A 12,027-nucleotide genomic window follows, 5' to 3' on the forward strand; every position below is an offset into this window, starting at 1 on the left:
ATGCCATCTTACGAGATTTAAACTGATAATCTATAATCCGGAAAAATCGATAATCCGGAATCGCCCAAGTCCCGACAAGTCCGGATTAACGACTTTTGACTGTATTAGTTATGCCTAAAAGTGGCACAAGCAGTCATACTGACTGCTAGTAATACTGGTTGCATTTATCGTGTTATCTTGCTCAAAAAACACTTTTTCTTCGAAAAACACATCTGGTGTACATATTCTTCTCATTCACTGATTATTTACAACAGGATATACTTCCGCTCAGATAACACCTTTTCTTGGAAAAACATCTAGCCTACACATTCCTTTTCATTCTCTGTTTATCTATACAGAAAATACTTCCCATCTTCCCGGCCTATAGTCAATAGTCTACCCCCCTTTGGCAAAATGTTATAGCCATTAGTGTGCAGTAGTTGAGGTAGTTTATGTTTTGTGGCATTTTATTCTTTCAAGTGCCCTGTAATAGCAGCTCGAAGGCCGCAATACCAGAGTCCAGAAGAAATGGTACGACTATTACACGATTTATTTGAAAATGAATCTGATGTTGAAGAACTTAATATTGATGATGATATCGAATACGAGTCGCTACAAAACTTTGAGGGAAATAAAGTCTAAAAGTGATTCTCTAAGTGATTCTGAAGAGAGCATGGAGGAGCAATCATTGGGGCATGATTCTCAGCCCATCGATATTTCCGTAGCTAATATTTCGTCATTAATAATTGTGGTGTCCACATCAGCTGAAACAGGTAAGAAATATTTTTATGTATTGTACATTTTTTTTAATAATTTCTGATGTACTTGAATTTTTTTAAAAACATAATGAATCATTTATTGTCAAAAATACAGATATACTTTTTTTTTTTTTTTTTAAAGGTTCTACTAATGTACAAAGTACAGATCAAAGAGAAAACATGATTTACCTAATTCAAAATACGCATGGGGAAGAAGAAGTCTTTTCCAAAATTACGAAGAAAGTTCTATATATGTCTTGAAAGATGGAACCTCATGAACTGTGACATCTACTTCACAAAATACAATGCACCAAGTACTTGCAGGTTATTTGTGGATGAATCAATGTTATGCCATATTAAAAATTGCACAGAAACAGAGGCAGTTTTGAACAATGAAGAAAATTGGACAATATCTTTAGAAGGGCTTGATTCTTTTATTGCTATTATGTATGCAAGAGGAGCATATGGTTGCAATGATATGGATTATGATTTTTTTGTGGAATAATACATGGGGGTCCTCCTTTATTATTATTATTATTATTATTATTATTATTATTATTATTATTATTATTATTATTATTATTATTTTTTTTTTTTTTTTTGAGAAACAATGTCTTGCAATCGTTTTTAAGATATTATGAAATAGCTAAGATTTGACTTGAAGTCAACTAGAATGCAGCATTTAGAAAGTGATAAGTTTGCACTTTTTCAGATATTTGGAATAAATTTATGCACAATTGTGCAATTTCCTATAGCCCCGAAGAAAATCTAGTTGTGGATGAGCAGTTATTTCCATCCAAAGCCTGGTGTAAGTTTATTCAGTATATGCCTAATAAACCAGACAAATTCAGTATCAAATTTTGGATGCTAGTCGATGTAGACTCTAAGTTTATGTGCAATACTTTTCCATATCTTGGAAAAGATACATCAAAACGCAAAACTGAAAGCCTTCCTGAAAATGTTGTAATGCGTCCTCTAAGCCATTATCTGAATTCAGGTAGAAATTTGACGGTGGATAATCATTTTTCTTCACTATCATTAGCTAAAACCAAAGTTTTGTGGGCACAGTAAGAAGACATCGAAAAGAAATTCCACATGAAGTAAGAAAATCAAAAACCTGGCTGTTTGAAACAGTTTTGCTAAAGAATGGTGAAACTACACTGATGGTCTATCAGGGAAAAAGGAATAAAAATGTCCTACTACTAAGTACCTTACCATCCCGAGTATAAATGTAGACTCATAAAATAAGAAGAAACTTCCAGAAACAGTAGAGTTTTACAACAAAACCAAATGTGGAGTTGATATCCTTGGCCAGATGACGCGTAAATATTCTGTTCGCGCTGCTTCACGTAGATGGCCTGTCCCTGTTTTCGATAATATGTTGGATTTAGCAGGAATGAATGCCTACGTTATCTACTATAAAAAATATTACGAGGCACAGCTTCCTATTTCAAGTAGCAGAGAAGTTAAGAGAGCTTCATTTAAACAGAAGAAAAAGCCCACGATTGCCCCAGGAAACTTCCAACTCTAGCAATACTCTCGAAGAAAAGACGTCAGTACCAGATTGAACTTTGTAACAACAACAAAACAAGTGATATGTGTAAAAAATTTTCATATTATGTGTGTGTGGAAAATGCACTTCCAGTGTTGAAAAAGTTGTATTGTGTAAAAATTGCGAAAAGCTATAAAATGCATTTTATTAACGGTAAGTTGAAATTTATAATAAAATATTTATTTATTATTAAAAATAATCTGTAGTTATTTAAAGAAGTTCTTAAATAACTATAATTAACATTCTTAAAAGCATTTGCATTTTGATATACATATTTAATTCTCTGAGCAGTCAATTTGACTGCCGTTGGCACTTCTAGGTAAGGAGAAAGCTTGCTGCTTTCTAGTGTTAAGAATTTTTTAATATATAATATAGATTATAGATATTTAATATATATTTATTATGTACATTTTAATGTATATATATGAACAAATTAATGAAATATTTCATGAAACGCAATTTCAAACTCAAAGATAATGTATGTGCTGCAAGTCACATTTTCTATACTTATAATGCTACACCATAGCAGCTATAAGTCTATGCACTACAATATATGTCTATGAATATTAACAAGAAAATGGGTCAGATCATGTGTTATGGTATCATTATCATGGGTCAGATAGTTGTAAAACAAATCATTTTCTCATTTTGAGAATTTTTGAAAATACAGCATGTTTAATTTCTTTCAATGATTGAACATCTTTGAAAAAAAAAGTTGCTTTGAGACTCTTGAGCATAATAATGAATAGTAATTAACACAAAAATAAGCCCATAAGAATAAAAAATCATTTAGAAACATCTTTAGTCTTTAGAGGAAAATAAAGAACTTCTTATAAGTGTTTAGTAACTAAGGTCTAATTTATTTCTTTATTAACAATATCTTATTATATTTGGAAGAAAATATGACAGTGACTCTTAGATGGAAGAAAATGTTAAAAACAATTACTCAACAAGTGAAAACAATGGCTTTTATGCGATAAAGAGTTAAATATTTTTAATGAAAAATTTGCAAATACTATTTTTAATTGAAATTAAACTATCTATACAGGATTCTGTTAAATCACTACCAAACCATTTAATACAAAAACTAATACTTACAAACTGAGATACAATAACGGCTGCATTTTCCACACCTCTCAATTCACTCTCAATAATCTGTAAAAGTGCTAGTAATTAGTTACTATCATAGAAAAAACTAAGAGTAACTGAAAAGAATATAAAATACACAACACATCACAGCAATGGCAGCCTGATTCTTTTTTCTCTCTTGGAGTATATATTGCGTCACATAAAAAGTCTCCGAGCATTTTTGGTACGTTTTTAACAAAAATTTTCATTATTGAAAATAAATTTTAATTGAGTACATATTTCCGATTATTATCTATGATCTTTTGCCATTTTTTGGGAAGCTTCATAATTCCATCGATATAGAATTTTTGTGATTTATCATTGAAAAACTTGGGCGAGTAATTTTCAGCGGCTCTTCAGTCGGCCAATTTTTTTACCATCAAGAGTCCTTTGCAGAGACTGAAGAAAATAGTAGTCAGACAGTGCAAGGTTTAGGCTATATGGTGGATGCATCAAAACTTCCCAACCAAGTTCTGTCAATTTGTTCTAAGTCATAAAAATGTGTGTGGCCGTGTATTGTCATGATGGAACACAACTCCCTTTCTTTTGGGTAATTCTGGTCACTCTTTTTTTGTATTGCTTCGTTCAAACAGTTGAATTGTGCACAGTACAGGGCCGAATTGATGGTTTTGCTAAGTTGAAATTTATGTGGCACCCAAATATTGAGCTTCTTTTCGTAACTTGCTCTTTTCAAATGATTCCAAACTATCATGTGGTTGTCTGTCATGTGGTTGATGTTTACAGGGTTCGTACACATTTCTGCGCATGGAAAATAAGTACTTTTAAGGACCATTAATGAAAAAAAATTAAGGACCTATTAGCAAATGGGAACTGAATAAATTCAATTAAAAATATTATTCTATGCCTGAATTTCACTTTTGTAATACCATCCTAAAAATAAAATAGATCCCTAAGTAGTATGCATTATTACTAAACATGAATTAATTAACATAATTATTAATAAGTTTGAGAATAAAATAAACTTCATGCAGTTTATCAAGTAGCATTAAATATTTTACACTTATAATAGTTGGACATATTTAAAAGAAGATAAGAGACATTTACGTTTTACTAATAGTTAGCTTTGTCACATACTTGATCAGTCTAGAGGTTTAGCAAATAGTAGGGAGAATTTGTGTCAAACGGCATAGGTTAAAATGAGAAATGAGATCATAATCAGCATGATACTTAACAAAAGACTGAATGTTGTCCCTCTGCTGCTTGTCTATAGAGAGACCTGCTGATTGTAACAAACCTGAAAGGCCTGATGTAGGCACGGTTGGCAAGTGTTGAAAGTTAGTCAAGCTCTGCTTAATGCAGTTAATGTCATAGCTTTGTGTAGAGTTCCAGGGGCTGTAACCCAGTTAATATACTTAAAGTCTGCCAGAGGTGATAAGTTGAACTGCCAGAGGTGATAAGTTGTTTTATATATAAGTCTCAGTAGATGCAAAGAATAAGTTTTACTTGATGGTGTTGATGGTTACTTGATGGGTGTTGGATGATGTAATCTGAGACAATTACATGGGAAAAACACTTACTATGAAAAAATTAAAAAGAAGACATTTTAATTAATTACATAGCTAATTTTGCTTTTACTAAGAGCTGTTTTGTAAATTATGCTTTATAACTACATACCTTGTTTTTTTTTCTTTCAAATTTAAAATATTGTATAATAAGTTGCCAAAATGAAATTTTATAATATGACAGTGAAAAATAAAAATATTTTATTTTAATGTTATTTTTTAAATATAATTCTAATATATTACCATTATTTTAATGAAATTTATCAATGTTATGATGTTTTAAAAAAAATCGCCGAAAAATTCGCAGATCTCGAAATTAAAAATTTTCTGTAGAAACTGATCTTAAAATCCCAAAAATGTTGACAAATTGTCAAATTTAGAACCATTTAATAAAAGAATTCACAACCCCAAAAGTAAAAAGTTGTTTAAGAGCTCTTTATTAGAAAAAATGAATTTCAAAATGCTTATGTTTCACTTCCTGCTTAGAAACTCGAGTATCCCATTATTTATATTAGAAATAGAAACAAATTATAACCCATGAACCCATTCAAAAGATAACCATGTACGTCCGTGAACTGCCAAAAATATTCCTCCAAAATGCTAATTCACACTCAAAATAGCAGTCGTAAAAACAGAGAGAAATTTCAAATGATTAAAATTAAGGACCTTCTACTGATGTTGGCCAAAATTAAGGACTTTTAAGGATCAAAAATCAATTTGAAAAAATTTAAGGACTTTTAAGGACTCTTAAGGACCATACGAAGCCTGTGTGTAGTGCCTATGCTATTTCCTGTCAGCTTACATGTCGGTCTTGCTCCACCAGTTACAAAATTTCATAGACTTTTGCAGTGACTTGCCGATCAGAGGGAGGTGCATCTTTGATATATAAATTTCCGGAACGAGCAAACCACTCCAGGGTCCTTCCTTCACTCATAGCATTCCCATCATACACTTCACAAATTTTCTACATGTTTATGCAGTCCTTTTACCTTTTTTATAGTAAAAAAGCATCACATAACGTATTTCTTCAGCTATTTCACTAATTTTCAAATCAATATAACTTTTTACAAAAATAACGAATTAGAAAACTATTTTCACAAACAATGGAAGCTGAATGTCACCGTTTAAGCACATGTTCGTTTGAGACAATTGGAATTGGAATGATATGATGAGTTTTCGGTCTAACGACTTTTACTCCAACCTTGATTACCCTACGGGGTATGTCATATTGAAAAAATAAAGTCCACTTTATTAATAAAAGTGGAAAAATTCTTGAGCTTTAGCTGCGTAAACTGGTGCCATTAATGGCCAGGCCAAAAATGGCACTTGGTGAAAAAGAGTTATGGGCGGCACATTTCACAAGTGCACATCAGCGTAACCACTAAGGGAGGGGTTTCAAAAATGGACCAATGAGCTTCTATTTGAGCTAATTTGTGATGCTAAATCTTCGTGCATGTGAGCGTATGTTGCTTATATTTTAATTTGCATTTGTTTCAGAGTTATAAATATATAGCATAATAGTAGAAAATCTCGCAGTGCTTTCATTTTCTGAGTTTGTAATTATACATTAATATAAATATCCGAGTTTGTAATTATACATTAATATAAATATCTGAGTTTGTATTATAGGTACATTAATACATTAATGTACTGTAATTATACATTTACATTACCATCATCAAACATTCAGAAGTCACACTAGTCATTAAAAATATATGTATTCTACTCTCCTCTCATTATGTATCAATGTGTAGTCTTGTGTTGTGAATTTCTGTGTACTTCTTATCTCCCTATACTATCTACGCTGTTAGGTGTAATTAATTATCGCCCACATTACATATTAACATGTCTCTCTTTTAACACACATATGCTGTATGTTTCACTATCACTGTGGAACTGTTCTATTGCAATCCCATATAGATTCAATTGTGTATTACAATTACTCTGCCTTTTTTATATATACTTGCAATACATTGTATAAATATATACATTCTTATATATTGTGCTGTAGGTGCTGTGTATTTTGTGTGTGTGTGTTTCTGCATGTATGTATGTTTCTGTAAACTAAATATATATTTATTCATTTCTCTATATTTTTTCAATTTGCATTCGATTCTGTTTTTCATTCAGCTTTCCTCAGAAAACTGTATTATACTCGTATATCATCCACTAACATGGCATAGAGTCACTAGTTTATTTTAAAGGAGGAGACATGAAAAATGAGCAATGCCCTTGCCGAGATTAAAATCAGGACCTCCCGAATATGTGTCGAATGTGGTATTGTTACATCACAAAAGCATGTAAAAAGGAGAAAGAAAAATAAAGGTATATTCTAATTTTAAAACAGTTTATACAACCTTCCTGTCTCTTCTAGTTTCAGCTTACAATTTTTTACCAGAATGAGTTTTTAGAATCGCGTTAATGCAAATGAGAAGCAGAGTAGTATTTAAGTCAAAGTTTCACTGACTCCGAGAGAGAGAATTAGGATTTCTGAAAAGCATGTGCTTGCCTTTTGGCTATGTCTCTCTAATTGTTACTACGCTCGGCCGTATTACATACCTTTTGATAGCTTCACTAGCTAGATTAATATTATGGGAAATTATGTTAGCTTCAGCTAAATCTCTTTAGTTAGTCATTAGTTAGTTATTTCTTACATTTATCATTTCAAGCCCAAGTGGAGGCTTTGTTGTATGTCACGATAAAAGAGACCATCTCTGAATCTTGATTTTGAGCAATAAAGGGTAATTAAGCCTTCTTGAGTTTCTGTTCTTGGACTTAAGTTTACGAGGTTCCTCAACACTTAATTAATAGATAAAAGGAGTTACATTACAACCTTATATACAGTCAAAAGTCTTTAATTCGGACTCATCGGGACTTCAGCGATTCTGGATTATAGATGATCAGTTTAAATCTGGTAAGATGGCATGCAGAAAATATAAAATTAAAAATATGAAACTGTAATTTATCAAATAAAAAGCAATTATGGTCTAAAGGGTATCAAAATTTACAAAAAAAAAAAAAAAAAAAAAACTTAATATTTATTTGTTTACTTTATTAAACATTTCTTTCAACGTGCGCATGCGTAAAGCATACATTGCGCATAGTCGAAATTAGAAAATTGCAACCAGAAAACTATTTGATGTGTATTCGTGATATTTATAATGACAAGGAAATTGATTTAAATTATATCGGAGTACATCGAGATGAAACACTACATTTAGTGAGGAATTATAAGCTGAATAAAATAAAAACATCTGTCCTGAAGATGAGGATAGTGCTGACAGATCAACTTCCAGTTCATTGCGACAGATTTCGGAATGGTTAGAGAAGCCAATCAGCTCTCTGTCACTTTCTTCATGCCCTTATCCATTTTTTGTAGCAGTTCCACTTTTTGTTTAATGGACATCGAAACATGCTTTCGCTTTGTAGATCCTTTGGCAGCTCCTGAATTGGAAACTCTTTTTGACATAATCGAAAGTTGAAGCTTACTTTTTATAAAATTGCTCTAACAGACTGCAAAAAATAATAAGACGGATCCAATTCGAAGATTAAGGAACAACGCAATCTGCAACATTAACTGAAATAGATAATTAGATAATTTTAGCTTAGCTTACCGTCCGTTATACATTAAACGTGCATGCATAAATGCATATGCGCATGCGTAAAGGCATCATGTGCTACGCATGCGCAGAAAGTTTGTAGCTTTGAGGTCGAGATTATAGATCATTCCGGATTATGGACGTCCAGATTAAGGACTTTTGACTGTACTCCCCCTTTTAGGATGAGGGGAGGGGCAAATGGGGATCAGGAGAACCAGTCACCAAATCCTGGAGGTGATAAATTATTATCCACCACTGTTTTGTTTGGGCCCTTTAGGTTATTTTGAAGCAGGAGACACGAAGAATGAACAATGCCAAGGACTCGAAACTGGACCTCTTATATATTTGCCGAGTCTGCTACCATTATACCACTGATGTTTGTGGTATAATGATAGCACACTCAAATGTTTGTGGTATAATAATAGCACACTCAAATGTTTGTGGTATAATGGGAATACACACATGCTTATGGTACAAAGGTAGGACACCCTCCTTTGTGGAAAGGAGGGAGAAAACCCCTTATAATTATATCACAATTTTACATGACTCAATTATCTAGCAAAATCTATTTGAATGATATAAACCCCACTAATCTCTCATGCATGACTGATACTAGATGTAAACATGACATGTCATCACTGACATCTTGCAACATATTTTAAGAGTTACACAGCTCATTCATCAATGTAACAATTGATATAATATGAGATTTTTTTTATATATAATCATAAACCACAGCAAATAGAGCTCCTTATTTTTTCCCTTGATTTACATAATAGAATTCATAACAAGTTCAAAAAATTTAATATGACAAATATTGATAAGTGCTTTCTATTATTCCTTGTACTTATATATAGGTACACTGCGCAAAAAAAAAAGAAGAGACAGTTCTATATCTCCCATTCTACTGGGCCGATTGATGATATTCAAATTGCGTTTTTCATGTCTCGAAAGCATGACTTAGAAGATTTATATATAGCATTGTTCTAACACAGTTATTTTGACTAGTTAGGGACTTTCTCTGAAATAACATACCAATTTTTTTCCATATTTTGATTCTACGACTCGTAAGGAAATTTTACTAATGTTTATTTTATTTTAAAACTTTACTATCCTCTCTTATTTTCCACTTGTGGCCTGAATAAATGCGTTTATTTATGCAAATTATGCTTGCAAACTCTTAAGTATTTAAGCTGTGGCTTTTCGCCAAGAAGAGTTAGAGAGAAAGTGAGACTTCTTGTCATTTTATTTCACACACGCTTTCAGTCAGTTGCTGTTTACCTTCTATTCCAGAAATTTAGTCTTCCTGTTATTGAAGACGTATTGTAGTTTTCCCGCATTCTGCGTACTACATATGTAAGTAAAAGTCTAAAAGGCCAAACTTAGTGTTACTAGTCTGTGTAAAATATTCGAGTTTAAATCTTACTTAAATTTAGTTAGCTTGTAGTTCTTATTTTCTTACGTTCAGACCACAAGTGCTGGTCTTTGTATCCCCAAGTGCGGAAGCACTCGTAAATTGTGGAGAATAAAGGGTAATTAAACCCTTCCTTTCTGCGTCATCTCTTCTATAATTGAAAAGGACATAGTTTAAAGTAAATTCACTGTTCTACTCAGGACACTTACATGTTTGCAAAGCAGATAAAAAGAAATAGTAGTTCTGATAAAATATATGCCTAAATATTAAATTTCATACGAAATCTACACAGAAATTTCTAAATTTTACCTTGGCGCATTTTTTCCAGTTGCGCTAAGAATAATTCACTTGGCGAACTTCTTAATATATGGCAACCTAATTTCCTTTCCCTTCCATTGTGCAGGAGCACAAAAACAAGTCACATCGTTTCTACTTTTTTACATTGTGCATCAGCCGGAAAGAAAAATCACATCGTTCCTATTTTCAAATAATTTTAACAAAGTGCCTAAACCACATTTGATGTTATTATCACTTTCAACAAATATGCCAAATTTCAAAACATGCCAATATATAAATTCACGTATATCTTCAGAAATTTTGAATAAAAAAATGTCATTTTTTCAGGTATGCTTAGAAATACATCTACTTTAAAATGATGGTAAAAATTTTATAGAATTATAATTCAAAACTGTTTTTGATAAATTTATAAAAAATATTTAAAAATACGAATTTTGAAAATAAATCATTAAATGGGCGCATGTTATTTGGAATGAACCTAAATTTCGAAATGTGAAGGGAAGAATTAAATAAGTTCAATAAAAAAGAGATATTAATAAATATATACCAAACTCAATTAGCATTGAAGAGCTAAATTTTGACAGCTAATTTTTTTAAAAACTACTCATGCAATTTTTAGAAAACTTGGCAGTTTGGTGTAATTTGAGTCGTAGAATCAAAATATGGAAAAAAATTGGATTGTCATTTCAGAAAAAGGTTCAATCTTGTGTCAAAATACCTAAATCAGAACAATGCTATATATAAATTTAATACATATCCTAAGTTGTGCTTTCGAGACATGAAAATGCAAGTTGAATTTCGTCAATCAGCCCAGTAGAACAGGAGACATAGAACTGTACCCCTTTTTTTGTGCAGCTTACTTACATATTATCCTTTCAATCATAAAAGTTAGTAAAGGTCTCGCCAAAATTGCACAAATCATTCCTATGAAATAGTGAAGGAAGTTATGCCTCTTTATTTAATAAACAATTACTATCAGGCCTGCTTTGTTCTGGCACTTCGTAAAAAGTCTTTAGTCAGTTTCTACTATTTTGTTAGACCCTCCGAATCCACCAGAAGCGGTTTAGAATGCTATGAGTGTAAACTTCCTGCAGATAATTGTCTCAATCTATTATTGTTTTGTTTGCCATATTCAGCTGACATTATCATATCCATTAACACAGTTTTTTTGTGGTAGGATCTCATAATTTTGAAAGTAATCCACTGCTTATTGTTTTGTAGAAGGCAGGTCGCAAACTGTAATATTTTTTTTAAAAAATGGAGCAAAAAATATACAGCGATAACAGTTAATTTATACCCTTGTTCATAAAAACAAAAAGTGGCTAATTGAGAATCAATCAGAGTTACATCAAGCATACATATATATGTATATATATATATATATATATATATATATATATGTAGTGCCGATTGCTTGGAGCTGTGATGAAAACCAGATGCTGTGACGTCATTCTCTCTACGAGTTTCGAAGGCGGCAAGAAAAAATTAGGGGAATTACCGTTTTGAGATGATAGACGATTGACGTGGGAGCAGAGACGCTGCTTCTGTTCAAAAAGAACTTTGACGATCATTACTTGTTTAATCCTCTTAAATGTTAAATTTATGTAATAATCGTTTGTGTAATTAAAATGTCTTTCATTAATTAATTTTCTCATCGTTTAAAATCCCCACATATATATACACACAAAGAGGTCGTTTGATAAGTTTGGTTAAAGGGGAAATCTATTAAACATCATTTTGAGGAAAAACTGTCTTATTTTTCAGATATTCTTCTCTA

At 31.7% G+C, this 12,027-nt stretch overlaps 1 protein-coding gene across 1 annotated transcript in view; it reads right to left on the reverse strand.

The window, feature by feature from the left end:
* Positions 1–12,027, reverse strand: part of LOC118200743 (uncharacterized) — a 176,968-nt gene that overhangs the window by 70,203 nt on the left and 94,738 nt on the right. Inside the window, exon 10 of the mRNA XM_085810269.1 lies at positions 3,388–3,444. Coding sequence (XP_085666395.1) covers positions 3,388–3,444 — 57 coding nt within the window. The remainder of the gene's footprint in view (positions 1–3,387; positions 3,445–12,027) is intronic.

This window comes from Stegodyphus dumicola, chromosome 2 (assembly GCF_044657685.1).
Source record: "Stegodyphus dumicola isolate Sdum_Otavi_A_Nest chromosome 2, ASM4465768v1".
Lineage (NCBI taxonomy): Eukaryota > Metazoa > Arthropoda > Arachnida > Araneae > Eresidae > Stegodyphus > Stegodyphus dumicola.